At 43.3% G+C, this 24,971-nt stretch overlaps 1 protein-coding gene across 12 annotated transcripts in view; it reads right to left on the reverse strand.

The window, feature by feature from the left end:
- hspg2 (heparan sulfate proteoglycan 2) overlaps window positions 1-24,971 on the reverse strand; it is a 62,498-nt gene that overhangs the window by 23,721 nt on the left and 13,806 nt on the right. For 9 of the 12 annotated variants that reach the window (XM_037246015.1, XM_037246017.1, XM_037246021.1 and 6 more), the window contains exons 2-36: window positions 21,334-21,463; window positions 21,190-21,249; window positions 16,374-16,433; window positions 13,845-13,954; window positions 13,698-13,756; window positions 13,341-13,513; window positions 13,190-13,228; window positions 12,498-12,623; window positions 12,214-12,408; window positions 12,021-12,140; window positions 11,752-11,883; window positions 11,329-11,473; window positions 10,863-11,020; window positions 10,636-10,776; window positions 10,352-10,515; window positions 10,030-10,209; window positions 9,747-9,943; window positions 9,269-9,416; window positions 9,069-9,196; window positions 8,854-8,940; window positions 8,696-8,754; window positions 8,479-8,537; window positions 8,189-8,329; window positions 7,599-7,772; window positions 7,124-7,303; window positions 6,919-7,037; window positions 6,730-6,841; window positions 6,498-6,611; window positions 6,193-6,320; window positions 5,875-5,958; window positions 1,622-1,692; window positions 1,483-1,547; window positions 1,251-1,391; window positions 600-791; window positions 405-443 (exon numbers count right to left, since the gene is read on the reverse strand). In XM_037246015.1, the coding sequence (XP_037101910.1) occupies window positions 405-443; window positions 600-791; window positions 1,251-1,391; window positions 1,483-1,547; window positions 1,622-1,692; window positions 5,875-5,958; window positions 6,193-6,320; window positions 6,498-6,611; window positions 6,730-6,841; window positions 6,919-7,037; window positions 7,124-7,303; window positions 7,599-7,772; window positions 8,189-8,329; window positions 8,479-8,537; window positions 8,696-8,754; window positions 8,854-8,940; window positions 9,069-9,196; window positions 9,269-9,416; window positions 9,747-9,943; window positions 10,030-10,209; window positions 10,352-10,515; window positions 10,636-10,776; window positions 10,863-11,020; window positions 11,329-11,473; window positions 11,752-11,883; window positions 12,021-12,140; window positions 12,214-12,408; window positions 12,498-12,623; window positions 13,190-13,228; window positions 13,341-13,513; window positions 13,698-13,756; window positions 13,845-13,954; window positions 16,374-16,433; window positions 21,190-21,249; window positions 21,334-21,463 (4,230 nt within the window). The remainder of the gene's footprint in view (window positions 1-404; window positions 444-599; window positions 792-1,250; window positions 1,392-1,482; window positions 1,548-1,621; window positions 1,693-5,874; window positions 5,959-6,192; window positions 6,321-6,497; window positions 6,612-6,729; window positions 6,842-6,918; window positions 7,038-7,123; window positions 7,304-7,598; window positions 7,773-8,188; window positions 8,330-8,478; window positions 8,538-8,695; window positions 8,755-8,853; window positions 8,941-9,068; window positions 9,197-9,268; window positions 9,417-9,746; window positions 9,944-10,029; window positions 10,210-10,351; window positions 10,516-10,635; window positions 10,777-10,862; window positions 11,021-11,328; window positions 11,474-11,751; window positions 11,884-12,020; window positions 12,141-12,213; window positions 12,409-12,497; window positions 12,624-13,189; window positions 13,229-13,340; window positions 13,514-13,697; window positions 13,757-13,844; window positions 13,955-16,373; window positions 16,434-21,189; window positions 21,250-21,333; window positions 21,464-24,971) is intronic. The other 3 variants (XM_037246014.1, XM_037246011.1, XM_037246020.1) reach the window with 3 other exon arrangements.

Raw genomic sequence — 24,971 nt, forward strand, 5'->3', positions numbered from 1 at the left:
ATATATTTATGGCAAACCAATTTGTAAGGCAAGTTGGACCTAATAATTGTTTTGCGGGTGTTAAAAGATGTTTGGTTCTAAATGGAAGCATCTTTCATAAACTGCACCTCTGGCAACTCAATCATTTTATGAATGTGGATAAACTGCAAGTTTTGATGACTTTGCTCATCACTGAACCAAACTGAGTGTTGGGAATTGCTTTCCCAACGTAAGAACGAAGCGCTTGGATGTGATGCAATCTTTCAAAATAGAGGTCAACCCTACTAAATTATCTTGCTCATCCTAAAATCATAAAATACACACAAGCAACCAGGAGTTTGGAACATACCATGCTGCTCTTTGTTTAAAGACAGCAGAGCAAATACAACCCAAAAACACTCAAGGCACTGGTCCCACATTCCTACCTGTTCTGCTCGTTTCAAACGAGTAAAAGACGAATCTTTCTATCAGTGATAAAAGCAAAAAACAGAACTGAATTCATACAAAGGTAATCCAATCTGATGTAGAAAAGACAGACAGCTGATGGAAGAAACTCCAAACAACCGAATGAGAGGTCTACAAGTTCCAGATGCACCACCAGAAGCTCTTTGGGTACTGACCTTGTCTCCCTGGAAGATCCCAGGAAGCTGCCAGTAGTGGGGCTCCTGTCCAAGGTAGTCAAAGTTGCTATAAGACAGCTGTGTCCCCTCAGTGGAAATCTCAACTGTAAACCCAGTGGTGATGCGGTTTGTGCGTTGACGGTTCACCAACGCGAAACCCTGAAAGTTCCCTGGAGAAAATTTTGTTGATACCTGCAAGAGGAGGAAACACAATGGAGATTATGAGAAATACAAATGGTGGAACTGGAAAGAAAAAAGTGGACATAGTAATCAGAAGTCTTTAATTTGTGAGACTGCTTTCGTCATAAAACCAAATGCACACAAACATTTCGAAAATTGCTCCTGCGTGGCCATCGAGAGACGAGCTGCAGTTCCCAAGGTGGAAACCAAGAAAACCACGAGGGTTTATTGCTTTGCGAGGCCTCTCCCATGAGGCAACTCGCTCTTTCCACAGACATGTTTTAACTTCCCTGGGAAATGGTAGACTGGCTATTTTGATTCGAGCGTGGTGGCTTGATTCTGCCATGGCATTGATACGCAAGAATGTAAAAGGTTACTTGATTGAGAGTAAACTTTTGTTCTTCTGTGACCGCTTAATCCTGAGCCACCAGTGAAGTGAGTACTATGGCCTTATCTCAGACCGGTACTTACCAAGTCTCTGTAGTAGTTGGAACTGGTGCACTGTTGAGTGACACCCATACAGAAACATGACAGGCAGCCATCTTTGTTTTGTTGGCTAAGATGGAAAGTTCCGGACTTGCACCTGGAGCAAGATGCATCTTCAACATTCATCTAGAAGATTAAGTCAGATTTGAATAAGGATTGTGATGCAGAGGACAATTTACATCCAGACAAACAAATAAATAAATAAATAAATCATTACCTTGCAGCGACAATAGCCACCAGTGCAGCCTTCACTTCCTCTTGGATCGCAGTTGTAGCAGTTACCTAAAAGAGCACATCCAACCACAATCAAGGCCATATTTGGGCAGGATAATATTAATCTCTGTTAAATCATGTACCATTGACTTCATTGTTGCCGGAAACACACTTCTGTCCAAGCAATGGATTGCCTGTGTATCCTTGTACACATCTGGATTGGAGTAAGGGAAAAAGGTGAGTGAACAAAACGGAGACTGCAGTAACTGGGAAATTCAATTCATGGATGTTTCTAACAAACAGAAAATCACTACACGATGATGAATTCTTTACAGTACAACATTAAATGTTCTGCAGGTGAGCATGGCTCCTGTTTATAGAACAAAACCAACCAATTCTATTTGGCACAAAAAAAGCTTGCCCCAAAAGCTTTTTTTGCCTCAGAAATGCATAAAGCACAGCCCAAGACAAAAAATTTCATTCAACATATCCCGGAAGGTGATTCTGTGAAATACACTATGATGTATCATTGACCCACAAAGGAATAGAAATGAACAGAAACAAGGTCACCTATTCAGTTTCAGAACAAGATGCTGAGTGTATGAAGAAGAGACTCAGCTCAAAGTGTGACAGTTAGTAGGGCAACGTGCAATTGACCCCAGTCAGCCACTTGCAAAGTGCTACCACCAGAGGAGAGGCTGAGCGAAGAAGGTTGCCTTGAGGATATCAAGCTTGACCTCACCTGTCCTATGGCAGCTCCGAAGGTCAACAGTCAACAAACTGCTTCCGTGCTGGCAAACTAGTCTAACATCCGAGACACGCTGCAGATTCTCAATGTCCAACATCAGTTGATCCGAACATTGGCCAGTATTTGCGCATAAACGTCAACTGTCAGATTACTGACATTAAAAAGAAGCTACAAAATGTCAATATTAACGTAGATGTATGTAAATATTTTTCCATGGTGGTAGTAGGTAGCGGCAGCCATTTTCAGTGAACCACATATTTCACAACAATAATCGTAATCTTATTTGATAACAGTCCAGCAGAACACACAAAAATGGTGCCAAGCAAGTTCAGATTTCAATGAAGATCTATTTTTTTTAATCAGAAGTCAGAATCCACACCACTCGTGGAAGACTGTAGGTAAAATGTAATAAATTATAATACAGCTATTGTCAACTGTCAATCGATAAAAAAATATGTTGTGTTTAAAAGAATTTGAATTATTTGGGGACCAAATGTCGCCAATTTTGAGGTGGTAAACATTTCATTTTAATTTAGCATGACACACCAAAAAATGATCTCCTTTATTAAATTTGGTAGAATTGTCCACCATAAGCACAGTCGACGGTCACACAGAACCACAAATCGTGATCGCCGCAGCCACTAATGACATCACACTCGAGACACGTGACCTTTTCAAAAACTAATAAACAAAAAGACCGGAGATAGGTGCAAAATTCGAGGTAGTCCAGTAATGCTAAGCTAACATATCTCTTCATAGTAGACAACCACCTTAAAAGACACAACATGTGAAGCAAACTCACAAGCAAACATTGTCAAACAATCAAGGCCTTCATCAGGTTCCAGACAGATGCTTATTTTAATATAAATAAAAAGATGGCGAGGGGGAAATAAAAAATAAAATCAGTCAAGGCACAATCCAGCCTAGTCATCGGGGATAATCCGTATCGGGATGGCCAGCCTTCCCAGGACAACATGAAGAGATCCATCTTGATTTATATGTCCGCCTTTCAGTAGCTTCAGCAGGTCCAAAATCCCAGAGCTTGTATTTTTCTTGTTTTTTTGCTGTTTTTTCTTCACGACTTTAGGCTTGGTTTTTGTTTTAGAAGATGGCTTTTTCACTGACTTCACGACAGTTTTTGTTCGAGTCGATGGGGATTTGGTTGATGTGCTTGACTTCTTTGAGGTCCTTGTCTTTGTTCCTTTTGTCGTCGTATTTGAATTCTTGCCATTAGTTACCGTGGATTTAGCAGGAGTCGACATTGCTGGCAAATTCGTTTCTCGAAGAGAAGGCAACGTTTTTGTTGTCTTGGTTCTGACGTTCGGTGTAACAACCTTGACAGAATTTGTAGTTTTAAGAGTGCTGTTGCTTCCCTTTTGGGGATTTTTGTCATGTGGTTGATCAGATCTAAATGCTTTATCTTTTGCGGGGAGTGCTCTGTGAGATGGTGGCTCCAGTTGGAATTTAGTGACCGCAACCTCATCTTGACTTTTCTTCAGCCGTGTTGGATTTGATTGCGAAACATGTTGAGTTGTCACTCGTCTCCTCGCCACCGGCTTTGTTGTAGCTATGGGCTTGGTTGTAGATTGAGGTTGAGCGCCACTCTTGACAGTTCCCTTCGGCTTTGGTTTCGAATTTGAGACCTCACGTTTGGATGGAGAGGTGACAGGTTTTGCTGTGTTTTTCAGGGATTCTGCTGAGACTGTCAGTTTTTTTCTCTCTCTCCCACGTGCAGTGGTGGGTTTCCTATCAAGGAGACTCGGGGTAGGTATGCTTTGGGGTATCGTAGCTCGATGGGTAGGCGGGTTCTTTGTTGGCATTCTTTTGCTTGGAGCCTGTGGCGTTGAGTACCTCGGGGGTACAAGTACTGTGCTAAGTGAATGCAGGGGCGGCTTTTCCTGGAGTGAACGGGAAGTGTGTCTGGTACGTTTCATCTTGTTCATCTCCTGAGCCAGAGCTGTGAAGCCATCGATCAGGATCTCTAGCCTTCCTTCCAGTCTGCTCAGTCGAGATTCCATGTCAGTGTAGCTCTTCTCAAGCTCAGTGACCCCTATGGTCTTTTCCGCAGCTGACCCAAGAGCAATAAGCTCCTTGAGCTGGGAACTGAGATTACTCTGTTGATCTTCCATTCTATTAATGCTTTCCCTCATATCAAGTGTGTTGCTCTCAAGCATGCTCAGACGCTGGTTGAAGGTGTTCAGATGAATCCGGAGCAAGTGCTGAAAGCTTGAGCGTCTGCTGTCCGGGTCTGGTGTGAAGCGTGGTGGGAGTCTGGTTGCCGACTTATTGGGAGCAACGGAAACAATGCCCATCTCAATTTTGGAAGCAGAAAGGGTCGTGCGTTGGTGAGAGGGAGTAGAAAGTGTTTTTCTGGTTGAGGAGATGGTTGGTGCTGTGGTATCGGGCCATTGGTAGTCAATTTCATCACTATCTCCACTGCCAAAAGGTGTTATCACTTTATCCACGCTGAAATTTAATACCGCTTGAGCACCACATCCCAAAGGCAGGTAGCCATCTAGCAGCTTCTCTTGGAAAGGGTCCCCACAACTGTCTGCAGATGGCATCTCTTGTCTTCATGTCAAAACAGCACAATGAGGATTGTTGCTCGTGAAGATGGTTCAAATATTCACAGATTTTTACGATCCACCCAAGTCTCCATGTCATCTTTGCCACCAGACCGGCAAAGATTTTTGTTCAGACACACAGCTCTCCTCATAAATGCCTCATCTACATTTATGCTCTAGAGACCCAGAAAATGTATGTGGTGTGTGCAGAGATGGAAAAACACAAGAGCCAAGACAGCCTTTAAATGTATGCAACCAGCAAAGCACAAAAGCTGAAGCAGAAGACAAAAAGTAAAAAGTACCACAAACCAATCTACAAGTTTCCTGAAGACATACAGCACTACTTGTTTTTCACCACAAAAACTACCAATGTCACCACAAAAATACACTAAAAGTCTACCCAAGAAGAAAATTGGACACAGTATGACTTGAATTCTAGATATGCAGCATCGCAGGATAGAGCAGTGTTTCCCAACCTTTATTGAGCCACGGCGCATAAAAATTGCATCTAAACCCAGCAAACACAAAGGTCAAACAAAGTATGAAAACTGAAATAACCATCCCAGCTCAAGTTTGTCACAAATCTGGGCCTTATTTAAATGACCACAACGTCATGACTTAGCATTCCGATGTGGTTAATTGTACCTTCTTCCATATAGTATAATGGACGAGGGTATATCGTAATTATTCTGTCACTGGCATAGATTAATTCTTTTTGCTATTAATAAAAAATGTTTTTTAGACAAATTAAGTGAAATTGGGTCATTTTCCATGACACGTCCAATGGCCCATCACAGCACACTAAACCTGGTTGGGAATCACTGGGTAGATATTCAAACAACGGCTCCTGTCCTGCAAATGCTCAACAACTCATGTAAAAAAAAAAAAAAAAAAGACTAAAGTAAAGCACCATCATGCGTACATCCCTTTTCTACAACTACAGCCAATGAATGTTCGTGCCAGCCCTGGTTAACTTTGCCCACAGCCCACCCGGTAACCCTAAACCCAGAGCAGTGTCAAAACGACCCCTGGAAAAAGATGTAGGGAGAAAGCAGACTCAGGTAGGGCGGGGAGTGGGGTGTACCTTTCGCAACGTCTGCCAGTGTATCCAGGAAGACAACCACATGTAGGCTGACCATCAGAGTCCAAATAACAGGTTGAGGAGAATCTGTTCAAACAGTATTGCAAGTAAGGATTTTGTTATACTTAATGTACCTCGTAGAACAATGAAAAAAGGATTTGTAAGTGAGATGAACTGAACTGTATGATTTTTGGTCTGATGATAAATAAGTCCGAATCACACAACATGTTTATCAATTGGCCATTCTGGGAGAAATAGCTTTGAAAATCCATCTAAAGGCTTATTGCTTTGACTTTCTGCACCATCACGACATTGACTCACTGGTTGTTGGATGTTGTTCCAGGACATGGGCAAGGCTGGCAGGCCTGGGCAGCTCCAGCTGCTGGGTTTCCATAGTAACCAGTCTTACAGCTTTCACACCTTGGCCCATCAGTGTTATGTTGACATTGCTATCAGACAGACACACACACAAAAAAAGGTGACATTCACAAAAAAAAAGTTTATACAGTCTGCACAGAGCGTGTTTTCACGTGTTGAGATCTGACAAGAAACTCTTATTGCATTCCAGCGCAGAGATGAAAGTCAACAGTAAAAAAGAATTAGGAGAGGAAAAAGTTCAAACGTACAAGACACCTGCCGGTCTCCGGGTCACAGCCGCCGGCGTACCCATTGCAGTCACATCTCTCACAAGTGCCCAGGTAAAGACCAGAGCCGGTCCGGGTATAACCTTCGTCACACTCCTGCAACACCAAAGAATAACACCCAAGGTAAGAACAAAAAAACCAGCAACTCTCAAAAACTGCAACCGGAAAACAATTCAGCAAACAAATGTGATTGGTTGAAATGAAACTTGCCGACCTGGCAAGATGGTCCTTTGTATCCTTGAGGGCATGCACACTCTTCCACCTCAAGGGCACGTTCATTTCCAGTTGAGTGTGGAACCGCAACATCCATTTTAATGTCTGAGATACTATAAAAAACAAGTTGACATGAGGTGTGCCCATTTTGAATTTCTTCTCCATGAAAATAAAAGATCCTGACATTTACCTGCTCTCTACCATGTTGTCTGCATAGGTGGCTCTAATAAGCACGGCGCTAACATCAGCCAGAGCCATAAGGAGATGCTCTCGTGTGCACGGTTGCCCGTCAGCGCGGCGCCATGCAGACTGCCAAGATAGAAAAGGAAAAGTTCAACTGATTTTCTCCTTGTGGGTTGCAGATTCAGCAATCTACTTCCAAGAATGCTACAAACCTCTCTGAATGTCACAGTGACTGTTTGTGGCACACGTGGCAGAGGCTTGGATTGAGAGTAATGTTCCAGAGAGATGCCATTGCCCTGGAGAACCACATCTGGCTGACCAACAATCACCAGGGAGCGTTGCGAAGGCTCATAACGCACTGTGTAGCGGAGCTCTCCGCCATAGGCTGTCACCTGGGAACAACGTAGTGAGAAGAAAACCTCAGTATAGATATTTTGACTGATCAGTAAAGTGTTACAGACAAGGCAAAAAATAGTATAGTGTTGATTTTGTGGGGGGGAAGCGAAAAGGCAGTCACAGGAACATTTTTGTAAGATTCAAAGGATCTTTGCTCTACGTGCAGGTCCAGTCATTTTCACTGAACATGTTGAGACATGACTGAGTGTGACAGAAAGTTGAAAGCTGAGTGAAACACCTGACTGATGTTTGCTCTCCCCTTGCATGCTTTCCACTGTTGATTTATATCACCTTATCTCCTCTGAAATTCTCAGGCAAGACCCAGTAGTAGATGCCGCTGGGAATGCTGGAAAAGGAGCGGTAGACAACTTCTGAGGAGCCACTCTGAATGAGACCCTCGCTGATAGTTCTGGAGTTGCCGATGTTGGTGAGTGTGAAAAGCTGGCCGTTCACTCCTCCTCGTACCTGGGAGCACACATTACCGAAGATGGTTATTTTGAATGCTCATTGGTCACCACCCACTGGCGGAGCTAGAATTTTTATCTCTGGTAGGGTAGCCAAGAATAAATCAGGGTGTCCGCAAAAAAACAAAAATACTTTAAAAAAAAAATAAAAATCTTCAGAAAATGCTGTTGAAGATTCATTATATGTTTTCTACGGAGGGATAGAAGAAATGTGGAATTATTATTATTTTTTTAAATATCCCAAATTATATTTCAGTGGGGGCCAGTGTCTCTGTGGCCCCCCCTCTAGCTCTGCCAGTGCACCACTCACCACAACCAACATTTTCCCACCTCTCCATTTAGCACCTGCAAGATTTGCTGATACAGCACGTGTGAGAAAATATGCACCCTTCCCTTTACTAGTCATATCTACTGTACCTGATCTCGACTCCAAGTAGAGCTGGCACACTGTTTGGTGACGCCCATGCAGAAACAACGCAGACAACCCTCAGGGTTGTTTTCTGATAAGTGGAAGAAGCCTGGCTTGCACTCATCACACTGAGCACCTGCCACATAGTTCTGCAGCAAAAATAAAAACAGATACTTGATCAAATTCAATATATTAAGGGAAATAAGGTTCAGACGTGGAAAAAGAATGACCGAGACAACAATAAATGGTTCTCATCTGTACTGTTTCACTCTGCACTTAACAATTGTGCAATGTGTACCTTGCAGCTGCATGGCCTGCTGGTTGAGCTGATGCTTCCTCTGTTATCACACTTGGTTTCTGCAGGGGGGGCAGTGGAAAGATGAAGACATATGGAGTGGAAAGTTCACCTGGCAATGTTCCAAAAGCAGCGCATACCTGTGCCATGAGCACATTCTACTGCCAAGTCTACGACAAGGGCAAACGGAACTCTAGAAACTTTACTAAAATGCACTCACGTTGAGGAACACATTTTCCGTTTGGTAGAAGGGGATTGCCCTGGTAACCAGGAGCACATCTGAGAAAAAAGGAGGCGGGAGTGATATAGAATTGCCACAAATTAGGAAATGAACATTCATTCTAAAGTAATTTATACGGGATTATTTAATGTTCTGACTTTTCGCAACGTCGTCCCGTGTAGCCGGGCCTGCAGGCATCACATGTTGGCTGTTGGTCAGAGTCAAGGAAGCAGGTGTCAGAGAACCTGCAATGACAAACAAAGAGCCATAGGTAACCATTTACAGCGCTGTGTTAATAAATAGCACATGGAATGAATGAACCATTGTTCAAATATCTGAAGGAGTCAGTTTGGAAAGGATCTAGAGAGGTTACCGGCGAGAGGTTTCATAGTATGGACAAGGGCAAGGCTTGCAGTCATCGGATCGGCCTCGTCTCGGGTCACCAAAGTAACCAAGGCGACACTTGTCACATTGTGGGCCTTCTGTGTTGTGCTGACAGCTCTACAGTAGAAAAAAAAAAAAATGTAATCAACAATCATAATCGGTAGTAGGCCTGAAGTATTAAGTGTTTACCAGACAATGTCCGCTGATTGGATCGCAGGCGCTGGCATGTCCATTACAGTTACAACCGGCGCAGGTGCCCAGATAGGAGCCACCAGGGACACGCTCAAAACCAGAGGAACAGATTTCACAGGACAGGCCCGTATATCCAGGGGGACATCTGGGAACCATAAATGAGATCAGCATCAAGGCTTTTCCACCAGCTGTCTCAACAAAGTACGACATGTCAATGGACATCACAAACTTTGGGATTGTTGATAGAAACAGCTGGAATAACAATAAAAGGTCAAAAATGGTCTTTTCGATTGTTTTAATAGGATAACCTCGAGGGAACCCTCGCTACTGTTTTGTTACATACTAGTCAGTTCCATTAATGTGACCAGCATCAGGACAATCATGCAATAGATGTTTTGGGTCATACCAGATAGCTTAACTTGCCCCCAAAAAATAATACACCTGTGCTATTGACAGACCAATTTGTTTCCCTTACCTGCACTCTTCAACATCCTTCGCATGACCTCGAGTGCTAAACTCCACAGTGGTGGTATCCATGACGATATCTCTGAGTGCCACGCTGACCATGTGGTTGTCATAGATGGTGCGGATGCTGATGCTGTCCAAGTTAGCCAGCGTCATCATTAGCTCCTCCCGGCTTACTTGTCGTCCGTTGGAGTGTTGCCAGTTATCCTTCAAAACCATCACATTCGGGAAACCTTTACATCAAGTGATTCATTATTTGTTTTGACTTTGTACAGAATTCCCCAAGCACTTACTTCAGTGAATTTAACTTCACGTTGGTTGACCACACCGGCAGGGGTGGAACTCCCTCGGCGGTAGATAAGCCTGCGCCCATTTCCAACCAGTATTACATCCGGCTTCTCCACGGGTTCAGACAGACCACGGGCCAAAATGAAGCGGACTTTGTACTTCAGGGACCCTCCATAGGAATCGATCTAAAACGCAGGGAGGGTTTGCAGACTAATTTACACTCCCTTCCTCTACAATCTCAATGTTTGAGTTTGACATCAAAAGATAAATACGAGACAAATGTTTTCAGTGGAAAATGTAAATAAAAGTAGCTTTTAGAGTCGATACCTTGTTGCCAAGAAACTGGCGGGGCAAGGTCCAAAAAGATTCCAGGTTGAGAAAGCGACGTGACAAATCGACAAGCTGGAACTCTTCTATCTCAGGGTTGATGAGGAGCTGAGTGGAAGAAAGAGGGGGATTGCCTGGCCTGGATGGGTAGGTGACATTCACACCTGAGTGTCACAAAAGAGACCGATTAATTCTCTCAGCTTTCTGCTCTCTCTGAGGTGAACATTTCTGTATTTCAGTTGTGAGTTTGAAGTTAGCATTCTTTGAATTAAATGAATCAGTACCTTTAAAGTCCTCCTCATCGGTGAAACGCAGACTGATCTGATTGCGGTAGCGTCCGGTGCTCTTGCAATTCTTGGTGAGTCCAGCACAGAAGCAAGGAACACAGCGGCCCTCCACGCTAAAGTGATTGTCTGGGCAGTTGCCTGAAAAGGTCCGGACAATTTATTTCCTTAGCTAAATTCCATCCGTGGCTTGGAATGAAAAGCGTCATGCTCTTGCTTGAACGTACCTGGGTTAGGATTTGATGTAAGAGTTAGCACTCCATCTGGAATACCAAACACAAGACCTTTGGCGTTGATGGCCTCGCAAGTGTAGGCCCCCTGATCGGCTTCCTTTACGTCACGGATGGTAAGCGTGCCATAACCGTTCTCACTGGTCATTGAGATTCTGGTATTGCATGGATACAAAAAAGATTCAGATTGAATTTCTCATTGAGCTTTCTCACAGAGATCACATAAGACTGGTTCAAACGTGGCAGTTAGTCATGGTAATGATTCAAATCCAGAGTGCGATTTTCCATCTTAATTTTTACAGCGTGGATACCACCAAATTGGTGGGATGTATAATACACGAGTCCAGAGAGTCTAACATCAGTCTGTGTAAATATCCAATGGCACTGAATGAGTTAACTAAACCAAATAAGCCTGAAGTTAATCTAAAATGTACATGTGAGTAATGGTTTTCAAGAAGCCCACCTGCCACTTGTTGGAATGTGTCCCCAGTTCAACCTCCAGGTGATGATTGGTGTTGGCACGCCAACAGCCTGACAGGTAAATGTCACAGTGGCCCCCCGGGCAACTTGGATGGATTCTTCTGGTGGACTTGTCACAGATGGAGGAGCTGCAAAATAAAAACAGAACTACTTCAACTCCATAGTTAATTTACCCACAAAGGCTGCTTGGAATTTGGTGATGCAATGAGACTCACAGATGCAAAACAATTCACTTTTAGTTCGGTGGACAGGATGTTTCACAAAAAGCTCTGTGTTTGAGCTGACCCATGTGTAAAGAGCATGTGGCTCACAGAGAATTAGTCAGCGTGTACAAAGAAGCTCAGAGCTGGACTTTAGTGCAGAATGTAGAGTACTACAGAGAAATACACAAGTGGTTGGGCCTTACTGCAGCCGTATTCATCTGAGCGGTCGGGACAGTCTGGCTCTTCGTCACACTGGTAACTAGCTGGGATGCAAGTGCGGTCGCTTAGGCATTCAAACTGCTCAGGAGCACACCGGTCATCTGGACCCTTGGTGGCTGTGGACATCAGGTAAGTATTAATGACATAATCAATCGTTGCGTCAGTTCAGATTGGGCAATCCTGGGTGAGTTTTCCACTCGTGATCACATCACCCAGGATTCATGTCTGAACAGAGCCAGAGATGGAGACTCACGGCAGTCCAGCTCATCTGAGTTATCTTCACAGTCATTGTCTCCATCACAACGCCAGAGCTTGAGGGCGCAACGGCCGTTTCTACACTTAAACTCATTGGGTTCACATGGCGACGGAGTTCCTGTAAAGACAAGTGGATACGTGCCAAAAGCTGCCGTCAGGCTCGCATGTACATACGCGTTTGTATGACTTACCGCATCGGAATTCGTCACTTCCGTCCAAGCAGTCTCTTTCCCCGTCGCAGATGTAGTCTCGAGGGATACATTCTCCGCTCTGGCATTTTGCTTGATCCGCTCGACAGAATCCCGGAATGACGGGTGGCTGCGGAGGTTTAACCACGGCGGTTGTGGTGGCAGGGGCAGGGGTGGTTGCAAAAGGTCGTCTTCCATCTGCAACAGATTTCCGGTTAAACTTAGCAACGGTGACGGTTTCGCACCGTATGAATCATCGGACCACGTTACAAGCCGAAGCCACTCACCGCAATCGTTCTCATCGCTCATATCACGACAATCTGGTCGATTGTCACACAGGTATTCCATCAGGATGCAAGTCCCGTCACCACACCTGTGCTCATCCGGCATGCACGACCTGATGCCAGGGATTACTAAGAAAGATGCATATAAGAAGGAGGATTGACGTGGTGAAGGATCAACATGCAAGGCAACTCTTTGAGGACAACCAAAGCACTACGTCATAAATAAAGCAGCCAACGGCATTACGTTCACGGCAACACAATCAATCGATTTTTAATTTAGGGAATATTCCTTCTGTGTAACAGCGAGGCGTTTATCGGTTCTCAGCTTCTGCCAAGTCTACACTGTCGGTAGCGTTTGTTGTGGTCAAGATATTTATCAAATGTATTAGTTTGGGTGAATTACAACTAACATATAGATGCATTTTGGGTTCATCCTGAAATTACACCCCAAAACTGAATATCCTTTTGAGCACTGTCGGTCAATAGATCAATTATGCATTCTTAATGGAAGTCATGCCATGCGGATGTGCTGATTTTTTTTCTGTGCATTTTGATTTTCCATTGGTGCTCCATGCAAAACATTCTTTTGGACCCCATGATAGATGAATTTGCACGTTTCTTCCTAAAGCCACTACACACAGCCATCCTAAAGCTTCTATGGCACAGTCAGCTCATTCACCATGCACAGTACAAACCTGGCACCGCTAAAGGTTCCACTGAGGGCAGAGGGCGAACTAGAAACCAAAAGGAAATATTAACAGCCCTGCCCTACCGCTGTGGTGGATTTTAAACTCCAACCCCTTGTGAAAGACTCTGCATCTAGTGACTCCAGCACATGGTCCTCACCTTCTCCAAGCTGTCTGAACTGAAAGCCTTCCACTGATGTGACATAGGAGGCGATTGCCCCATTCTGCACGACGCTGTATAGCACGCTCCGGATCTGTTCGCTGTTGCTGTTGTAGTCCGAGCCCACGTCCAGTTCCACAAATACATCAGTGCTATACTCTCTGATGATCTTCCTGTAAGAGCAAGAAAGGTATGGTGAGACGATATAGTAGTTGGTGCTGACACAGAAAAGCGCTGCACTAAAGGAATTCCTCTTTACAGTTGCAAGGATTTATGTATGTCGGACCGACAGTAGTCAGCTGCGGGGACTCTACTCAAGCTGCCATAAAAGTTGATTTAAAGCATTGGAATGCATACTTAATGAGGACCACGCTGACTGTCTGGACACCTGGAATCCTGTTGTACTCGGACTCCAACTGTGAAGGCAAGAAAATACAAACAGAATCAGCAAAGGTTTAAATAACCCACACGATTTTTAAGGTTGCACAAATAATGAAGACATACAGTGTCCACCACGGCTTCGGAGATCTCATTAAAGGCTGGTGAGAAGATGTCCTCCAGCTCTGGGTTGTAGACGATGGAGTCGGTGAAGTTGACAAGAGCTCTGTAATAAACTGGATTCAGAGAGTGTGAATAAGAATTTGTCAGTTAAACCAGACTAAAGCCAGCCAGACTGGCTTCTAAAACAACATTTGGAACTTCTGAGCATCATTCCATGCTTCCATAAATGCTAAAACCCACTAAAGTTAATATGGTCCATTCCCTTAAGAAAGCTTGTGGTTAAATTTAACAGCACAAACCGACGGGGCTGCCTGAAACTTAAACGAGTGCCACGTTCCATTTATGGGATCTATTCCCATATCTCAATTGTGGTTGGGTTTTTGCTCAAACCGCTAGCTGCGATGTAGCTACACACGGCCGCACGCTTTGACGGCCGTGTCCTTAAACCATAGTCTCAAATATACATAACTGTGAAATTATAACATGCTGGATGTGTTGACAATGTCACATTGCTGCCAACGCTCTGCTCGGAGGAGTCTGCCAACCTCAATCGGACTGCATTTGGAATTCGGGAAGGAAGTCAATATTTGAACTGTTTCTTGCAGCCTCGTGCTACTTGCCATGCACAACGCAAAAGCTAATGTTTGGAGTGCTGCCTATTTAAATTCCCATTGAGACTCTCACTTTTGCTCTACTGCCCCAACTTTGGCTCGCTCCCGTGTTTGGGGGGGGGCACTAAAAACATGCATTGTTAATGAGAAAACGGTTTTGTTTAAATGACAGTAAATTGAGCAGTGTCTATAAAAGCGCACAACAAAGCGACAAGACATTTTCTGCTGAGACGGCTCTATGCAGCAGTCCGTGAATTAGTTCTGTATTCATTAATTAAAGTTTGTTTTGATGCATCTACAAAGAAATCGAACTGCATCAAACAGTTGGTATTTTATTCATTCAGTCTTGATCAGAATTACTGCACACTTAATATTTGTTAATTCGTTGTATATGACCTACATATATAAAAGTACTTTGCTGTAGTGTTGTTATAGTACTACTGTAGAGTGTCTTCATAACTGATAAGTTCAGGCTTGAGTGCAGCCTGGCAGGGTGCCGGCGCTCTTGATGTGCACACTGTTACTGTTGAACTGAAAGTGAATAATTGTTGAATTGCCTGAATGTGGAAACAGAAGACGGGCAACATCAAAGTTCCTCATCAAAGCGCTTCATTTGACCCGCTCTAATCGCATCAATTGAGTGGGCACCCGACGCCAGGTCGGCTCCCTGCTAGCTCTGAGTTTGCTAGCGTCTATGGCCTAGTGAGTATGGTATTGCCGCCGCTTGAGATCTTTTGATGACAGTGCTCCTAACAAACCAGACCAATTCTCCGAGATGTCACTCACAGGTTCTAGTGGGGGAAATCCTCAAAAGCAGCACTACTATCAAATGTGACGAAACAGAGTTTCAGTGCAGACATGGATTTAAAAAAAGTGTCTGGGAAAATATATTCGGCACTCATGATCCAAAAATGTATTTGGCGATTAAACCTACTAGCAGAACTGTGGCTGCATTGTGCCTTGGGCCCCCGCCATGCAGCGCAGAAAAGCCTACACCAAAGACAAAGACTTGATTGAGCGATGAGGCTGGCCTGGCCTTTAATGCTCAACCGCATTGGGCTTGAACTTCAACCCTCAAGCCAGTGCCTACAGCAGTGGCCCAGAACCAGTCAAGCTGGAAGAGGATAGAAGGCTGTATTCTATTCGGAATCATTTACAATATATATATGTAATTAATTAATTACCAGGTCTACAACATAAAAAAGCCTTCCGGATAGATGGTGTCGAAGTAAAGAAGTTCCTTGTCTGACATGTTAGCTCCAGCCTTAAAATTGCACTAAAGCCCCAATCAAGTAAGAAGAACAATAGAATATTGTAGGACATCAATGAGCTCGCTACCAAATGACTGTACTTGGGACCTAAAACAGTGGGTCAACTCAATTGCGTCCTCAAGTGAAAACAATTTTTTATTGTGGAAACTGAGCAAGATGAAGCTGCTTAAGAGTTATCTCTAAGATTGGCTGGCTTTGGTCATGCGAGATGTATTCTCTTCTGTCTCACTTCTAATTTTATTGTTCTGTCAGATGCAACTTGATCAACTTGAGTGTGTGACAGAGGTCCCAGACACTGACACTGAAAAATGTTACATTACCCTGTGAAATAGCGCATTGAAGTCTAAAATGCGGTTTTAGTGTTGACTATCCAATACGACGTGCAATTACGCAATCCCACAACAAAGACGTTTGTGCTGTCATCCTCTTGTCAGTATTACTTTCCAGAACATGCTCATCGTTTTTCCACTGACATTGAACAACACTGGAAAAACACAGTCACTCAACACAATCATGGCTTGTTAAAGATGAGTCTTGGAATGTTTGTTGGGGGTGCCTTTAGAAAAGTGTGTCATTAAGCATAGCAGATAGCAGGAAAAGATTGTTTCAGGATCACACATAAAGAAAGAATTGACATTTGGAAGACTTACTTAAGGTTGGCTCGACTGCGCTCTTTATGTTCACCACATAGGAAGAGTCCAACGAGTATTCTATAGTAAGCAATGTGAGGCGAGAAGCAAAGGAGCAAGAAACACGAGGAGATAATGTGGCACACAAAAAGGGGAACCAACATGTCAAGGGTCATCCAACAAAAGCCACATATTGAGAAGGACGGTGTTAGCCAAGCAAGGGCAGGGGGGGTAGACAGTAAATGATTGAAAGTAAGAAGGAAACAAATAGAAAGTTATCATTAGATAAGATGAAGATATGTATACAGAAAAGTTTCATGAGGCAAGTACGTGAAACACAACACATGACCAACATGTAAAATAACAGAAATCAGGCAGGCAAAAAGTGTGTCAGTGACAAAAGTAAAACTGTGACCTCATGACTTACCAAAAATGATCCGAGTTTAATTTTATATGGGGTATTCCTATAGCCTGAAGTTGTTGTGTATGAAAATGCGTTTGATGGAAAAGTGGCGACGAACCTTTACTGGTTTGACATTTGACCTCCGCATGGAAACATAAACGTCTTCTGTGCAGGTCAAAAACACAATTCTACAAAGAGGGGTCACCAGCTTGTGTTTCTTTTTTGATTAGTTCGGATCATGTCAGGGGGAACAAAGGATGCTGTGAGCTTGATGAGTGACTTATCTGGAAGCAAGTCTGGTGACATGAAGGCATCAAGGACGCAAGTGCCAGAGGGCATCCCCTTAGAGAAGACAAGTCTTTGGTCCAACCCAAAGAGGATATCCTCCAAACCAGACATGCCAACACTGCCCTTCACATTTCTGTTGTCTGAGACGCACCCACGATGATGCCGGGAAGAGCCGCTTCCTGTTTTGCCTCGCTACATGGAAATAACTGAGCATCGCTACAATCATCATTTTGCAAAAAGTTAAGCTCTACTTGTCCTGGCACCAGTAGCTGTGTCACTTGTGATTTATGATGACTCATTTTCCACCACTTTGGATGGAGCTATAGCTTACGGCATTAAAATGTCAATGAGACCGCTGCAGAAGACAGGATTCTTTGTGCAAAAAGTTTACTCTTTAAGTCCAACCCAGATTTTGGATGAATCCACTCTATAAACTGTAACACTCAAACGGTCCTTCACCTCACAATCAAGTGATTGTTTTGCATCCAGATGTTTCAACTCAAATATGGCTTGAGTTACTTCTGTACAGTACCCCTGAGGGAAAAAGTTAGCATCATGTCCTTTTTTGCCTTCTTCAGTCTTCATCCGACTGTTCGCTGATAATGTTTACTGGGCTAAAATGAGTAAACAGCTTTTATGTAAAAATAACTAAGGCTTGAAATGCAGCCAGGAAACATTTGACATAAAACATGCCCTTCTCTATTTGAAGTCGCTTAAGCTCAGCCAAGCTAATTAAACCCGAAGGAGTATCCACTGCGCTCAAAGTTGAAACCCTGCTCTGATCTTGGTCAGGATGGGGGCAAGTTCAAGAGAGAGGAAGGTCATGGCTTCACATTACTTGCATTTTACTCTCTGCCCTGGTTTTAGTACTATTATGGTCATTGGCTGAGTAACTCTTATTAGAAGCTCAGTTCTCCAAAACCTCTATTTGAAGTATGAGTCAATGTGCAATGACCACAGTGAACCCAAGCGCAGATTTGAAAGTAAATCTGAAACCCCCATCAAGGTTAAAGGGAGTACAGGAGTGACTAGAGGTGAGAGTGACCTTGACGAGAGAGAACCAACATCTGTTCAGGTCATCTTTGAATTTTAGGGAAACTCCCTTGACGTGTTCTTGCAGTTGCAGGATGGACACACCCACAGAACCAATTATGTTCTTTTTCACGGCTGCCATTTGGAGGTATGATCCCCAAGAGAGGAATTCTGTTCCTGATATGCACACTCCAGTTGCTGGCCAGGAAGCTGCTGATCATCTGGGAGAATTACACAAATAAACTCTCCTAAATTGTGAAGCTGAAAACGATGACATGGAGAATTCAAATTCACATGGACTATTTGCTTTATTGTTTTAACACATACCATCTCGGATGATTATAAAGATAAGGAAAGGTTGATGAACAAACGAACCTCATTACCTCTGTGCCATATATTACCAAATGTGATACAAAAAAAAAAAGCGTGTGACACAGTTGCTGTCAGTGAAACACTTAATCACTGTCCTTAGGAGGAGCGGTACAGGTCAGTTCTCCAAGGCAACACTTTTGTGTTTGTAACAATAGTGTTTCATCAGCAGGTTTAATACCATCATGTGATCCTCATCAACCTAAATGTTGACCCTAAGTCACATCATTAAACAACTGTTAGTCAAACAACAGTAACACAAGGCATGTTCTGGTGCCATAAACAAAACCAAATTATCGGATTATGATTTTAAGACAATGCTGTACTCTCAGTCCCCCCCACACACACATTTGTCTTTTGCTCTCATGAGCCCCTCTGGAGGGCCCGCAGTGGGCAAACAAACAAAGACCTTGAAAATAACCACAGCTGCCAGCGCTCATCCCTCTGCATAATGACCCAACAGGCATAGAGAGCAAAGTCATATTTCAACAACTGTCACTAGAAAACTGCGGCTGTCGACGGTGTCTTGTCCACAACATGGAATCATTAGCCTCTGACCATTCAATGCGGATTTTTTCCCCTCCTATCTTTTTTCCCAGCTTGACTGTTAGGCACAGATGCAGCAGCCAATGTGAAAGTTGGAACCTATTAGGAGTACACTACTTTAGATTACATTTCTTGACAGTTGAAATGTAACGTTGTTGGAATAATTTAAGTGAAGCTGGTATTTAGACCTAACAAACGTGCTGTACTGGCAAGAGTTGTACTATAAAGTAGAAGTAATTTGGTAATAGTTATTTCTAATTGGGATTAAGTAACGTTGAGTGGATCGGATTTCTCAGGGTGTATTTTTTTTGGGTGGGGTTGGGCGGTGGGGGAAATTCAGAACTCGGACTGTTTGAAGAGACAGCTGCTTTTGGAGCAGGCTACTTTATTTGTATACATTTATTTACTGATGAGATTAGCACAGGCCTGACTCGAAAGAGTTGGACAACCATGCCATGCAGTCCTTCATGGTTACCAGAGGAAGTATAACCAGCTTCCTTAATGATGAGGCATTGTCTCCTTTGATATTATTTTCTAACACCCAAGATAATGGAAACATCAGTGGGAAGAACGTAACCCAAGCAGCCCCACACCCTGTTATGAATGGTAACCTTTGTTTCATTGGTCCTCTAAATGAAAAGTAGCTGAAGTGCCTCTCCAATGCAGTGGGAATTTTCTGAACAGTTTAGCCTCACGAGGGTCATGGGAGCCTATCCTAGCAGTAATCAGGCACTAGGTGGGGGACACCCTGAACTGGTTGCCAGCCAATTACAGGGCACATATCACACTCAATACCAGGGCATATATTGACAAAAATCCATTCACAGTCACGCTCACTCCTACGGACAATTTGGAGTCCTCAATTGGTCTACCATGCATGTCTTTGGAATGTGTGAGGAAACCGGAGTACCCAGAGGAAACCCACGCAGGCAAGGGGAGAACATGCAAACTCCACACAGGAAAGCCAGAGATGGGATCATAACCTGCACCTCAGTACTGTGAGGCGGACATGCTAACCAATGTCACCGTGCCACCGGACATGGAAAACAATGGCGGAATAAAAATAAAGTTAAAATAACACTGTCGCAGTCAACGTGCACGCCAGATGGTCAGTGCTTGTGTCAGGGATGGATGAAGCTGGGAATTCCACACCATACAAGTGAATAACACAACAGGAAACAGGAGGTCAAATGGGAACAACAGTGTCACCATACTCTTGCATGAATGCAATATAACGGAAAGGAAGTCTTGAGTCTGAGATGCCAACCGGACAGAGACACTCAAAGCTTTCAGCATTCAACGCAGGAAGCCAAATTTCCTTCCTACCACTGTCTTTAGATCTAAATACAGCGTTCGCCTGCCTCATCCAAAACTTACGGTCAACAGCAGTGTCCTTAGTCAAGGGTCCATGTTTAATTAGTTTTAGAGAAAAGGCTAAATGGTGTAACCTGGGGCGCAATCGGATTGGATTACAACTACGACAATATATTTGTAACTGAGTTAATGCGGATCTAATGCAGAGGTGTCAAACTCATTTTTGTTACGGGCCGCATCGTAGTCATAGGTTCCTTCAGAGGGCCATTATGACTGTCAACACCTTATATACGGTATATGCTACACAACAAACTGATGAATAAGGGTTTTGAAATCAGAGACTAGAAAAAACTGTTCAAATATTTAAAAAAGATGAATATAATAACAATTGCTGGCAATATCTATTTTTTAAAAGTGAAGACAATTTGGAATTTTAGTATTGACACATGAAGTTGGTGCACAATTTGTCTTCGCAGGCCATATAAAATCATCTGGTGGGCCATATCAGGCCCCCGGGCCTTGAGTTTGACACCTATGATCTAATGTGTCATTATTCAGTCCTATGAAAAAAAAAAACAGAAGCCGAAAAGGGCACTGCAGGCAATAGAATAAAAATAAAGACATGCTCTCGTCTGTCACGACAAACTTTTTTTGTTTGTCTTTGAAAGATCTTGAAGATCTTACAGTGCTGCCATCTCTATTGCTGGGTAAGAGGATGAAAGTGGAGATGTTTAGATCTCCCAGACAAAGCAAAAGCGTCTTGTTTTGACCTGACTGGCGGCTTGAAGCAGGATGTGAGCATGTCATGGCACACATGCACAGATACACACATATGTGGGAACTCGACTAGGAGTCACACACAATACGTAGTTTCTGCTCTCTTACTTGTGCTCTCTGAGACTGGAGGCCACGGTGCACTTCCATCATCTTCGCCACTGGGCAGATCTATTGAGACAGTCATAAAAGTTCTTCAGTTTTGAGCGGAGCGCTAAAAGCAAAATACAAAAGTGTTTAGTGGCAACTGCCAACCTCCAGATGCTTCATCAGCGACAAAGTCTTCATCGTCGCCCAGTAAGCTCGGCGCCGCCTGGAGATCCTTCTGCTCCACCGAGTCATCTGGCAGAGGAACCTCTCCCCACACCTTGGAGGCCTGTGTCACCTGAAGCAAACACAGAAAGATTTATGGAGGGTGAAGTCTTCACGGAGAAAGATTTATGGAGGATTTATGCAGGTTGAAGTCTTCACAGAACAGGGTTACGCCCAGTATTATGTGTGGACCCTGGAAGGGTGGAGGAAAAACAAAGGCTGCGGCAGGAAACAAAGCATTCTGACTTGTTTACTTTCAACATTTGTTATCTCTTTGAGGGCTTTTCAAGAGTTCACACGCAAATAAAAGTTCATGACCCCAGCACTTAACGATACAGATATGACCCACATATATGTCAAACAATGAATTTTCTTTGTTTCCTTGGGAGACTATAATATAACTCCACTTCTCACAACCAACCGTTCACCTTAAAATCAACAAGACGATTTAAAGTTCATCTTAGGTTGGCTGTCCTTTAAAAGCTATATTCTTTTTATTTTCACAATAACTCCCGAGTCTGGCTGAAACCTGTACGGACATATACATCGTAATCCTCGCCAAGGTCAATGAATAAAAGGCCTTGTCTTGAATCTATCAGATGTATCTACACGATTTGAGTGAGGAGACTCAAAGTGAGCCAGACGTCCTGCTATCTGATCATCTTGATGGAGCGCAGCCCTGCTTGAGTGCTTCTGCTTTTCCCGAGCTGCTCAGACGCAGGCTTAGAAGTTTCGATACGACTCTGGCAGGATGACACGGTTGGCATTTACAGCTGGCACGGCCCGCCAGTTCCTATTTCCACCCAAGTCCGTCATGCTAGTTTTCCCCTTTAAATGGCTCCAGATAATAAATAACTCAATCCATCCCCTCCAAATCCTTTCTCCCCTGACTGAACACCCTTATAACAACAATCCCGGGGCATTTTCAAAAGGAAACCGCTGACTAAACAAATTCCTTTCAGTGGTGCTAACCAGTCAACCATCAGTAAGATCTTGTCGTACATCCCGCTCTTTTGGCCTCGGGTATCATCTGGTTAGGCTAAATCCTGATCGAGAACCTAAAATAATGACTCTAATACTCTAATAATATTTGCACCTGCTCAAGTATTCTGGGTAAGATTTTGTGTTTTGTACAAGCTTGATTTTCACTTCCAAGGCTGCTAAAAGTTCAACAACATGACAATTGCAAGTTTCTCTGACTAGAGCCGTAAATAATGATTATTTTCCAAATTCGTCAAGATGACATCTAGTTTTTTCCCCATTCATCATGATTCATTCACTGGGTTGGTCCATGCCAAGTCAGAAAAGAAGGAAAGATGTTGATTTTTGTGTAATGAAGAAAAACAAGATGCTTGCAAATGTCTTGAGAGGCTGAAATCTGACGATTTGGAAAATGTTAAGTTCAACAACGGCTCTAAACAATCACTAATCAAAATAACTGTCGATTATTGTGTCGATTGTATTTTAGATTTCCAGTTAATGGCCCAATGGTGATTTCCTACACAGCATGATAATAACTCTTCAGGGAACTTTAAATTTCCCAGCTGTGAATAAATAAGGCTGCTGATGCAGCTGCAAGACAAACTGTGGGAAACATAAAAGGCAACGTCAATTTGTGATCAAGAATTAGCATGTGACCATAGATGGAAATAACAAACTCCAGCGTTAATGCAGGCAGTCAACAGAACCTCCCCCTCACTGATCTCTTCAAGCTTCTACTTCTCCATGAGCTCTCTTTTTTTATGCGCTCACTCCTTAAAAGCAAGTACCTGTGCTGAGACTCGATGTAGCAACACGCAATGGACATGAATGGAATGTAAAGCACACGCTTGACACTGAGAGAAGGCTGAGGTCCACCATGCAGCGCCAGGCACCGGTGAGACATGAGCTGCAGAAACTAAGCGCCCTTATTCCTGACACATTTCCATTGTTGGCATAGTTAAGACGGTTGAAATAAATTGGCGTTCGTCAAGCTAGTTCTAAATACAGTGCTGGCAAACGACAGCCGCAGAGATTTTTCTGTGCTTGACTGTACGTGTACATTGAAGAGGATTTTCGAAGCGTGGGGCAACAGAACGGCTTTGTGCGCCTGGAATGGCGAGTGAGCTGACAAACTGCCACTCACGACACTAAAACTCCAACCTTGGGCCCCTGCTGCATGAAAGGCTTGATGAGTGAGGTCCCAAAGCGCCGTGCAGCTCTTTTGACATTTCTACAGGGTTTAATCTAAAGTGATTGCACAGGGAGGAAATGGAAAGAAGTTCTTCATTCAACAAACACTCTTTGACAGGTGCGGGGATTGTCTTCCCAGAAGGTTCCATGACTAACAGGATGGGCGCAACAAAAAAGGGGTTGGGGGGGGACATTGCAAAGACTGAAGAATGGTGGTTTTTAATTCTTCACGGTCGTCTAGTCAGTCTCCCACACAACATAAAAGTCAGGCTCATACTTGAGCTTTCTCACTTTTGGGCAAATTTGTTCATAGAGGAACTAATGCCCTTCAGAGACACAAAACATTTTGCAGCGGCAGTTCACATAACAGCCGTAAACTACGCATTGGAATCACAAGGTGGAAATATGGTCAATTAATTGAATTTTAATCAGATTACGATTTTGGCTCCAGACGATCTCAAAATTCATATAATCGAGAAAAAATGATTATTTGGTGTTTCCTTTCTGAGATGCGCCCCTGCGTCAGTGGAGATCCAGGCCATATTTAACAGGAGAGTTTGTTTTTTTAATTTAAACATGTTCAATGAATACTGTTCCAAACATGTTCAATAAATGCCGTTAAAATGTAAATAATTGTCATTTCAATATTGAACAAAATAATCATGATTATGATTTTATCCATAATTGAGCAGCCCTAGGAAATTCTGAGTAACACATTTAAAAAAAAAAAAAAAATGGCGTGCCGGCATTCCTGAAGCATGTCGCATGTAACTGAGAAGTGTGGATGTCTGGTGTGACACCATCTTGTCAAGCTGCCCATCAATTTTTCACGGATGATTTGGCTTTTTGGCTACCGGAACAGCTGAACAATTTTTGTCATGTAGAAAAAAAAACATTTCCATCTTAACCAGGCTGTGTAAATAGAAGTCAAGCCAGCGGAACCCACAGCACACATGGACGGTTGTTGAATGAAGCGTCCAGCCTGTGTGGACACGTTTTTGCCAAATATGGGAAGGAATGATGCCCCCCCACCCCCAAAAAAAAGCTCCAATTTAAATTGAGATTAATTCATTTCAAAAGCTTTTACTTGGGCACTTGCTCAAATGTAGACAAGACTTTAAGAGGGAACTTTATCAGGCTCGAATATCCACCTTAGCATTTTTAGAAGCAAGCTTTCTACGTAGCTTTTTTTTCAGGCCATTTTATTGACGTTTTAATAAGTAATACAGAGATTTGTTGCGACCGTGGGAGGCACATCATACCCAAATGTTATCAAGCCCAGTTGCCCTAGTCCTCACAAGCTGTGAACTAGAGACCTCCCAAAGACGCTAAAATTTAACACACACATGGACATGAAATGAAAGACACCAGCTGAAGAGGCACACACTTATCAGATGTCCGTTCCGGTC

This window comes from Syngnathus acus, chromosome 2, assembly GCF_901709675.1.
Source record: "Syngnathus acus chromosome 2, fSynAcu1.2, whole genome shotgun sequence".
NCBI lineage: Eukaryota > Metazoa > Chordata > Actinopteri > Syngnathiformes > Syngnathidae > Syngnathus > Syngnathus acus.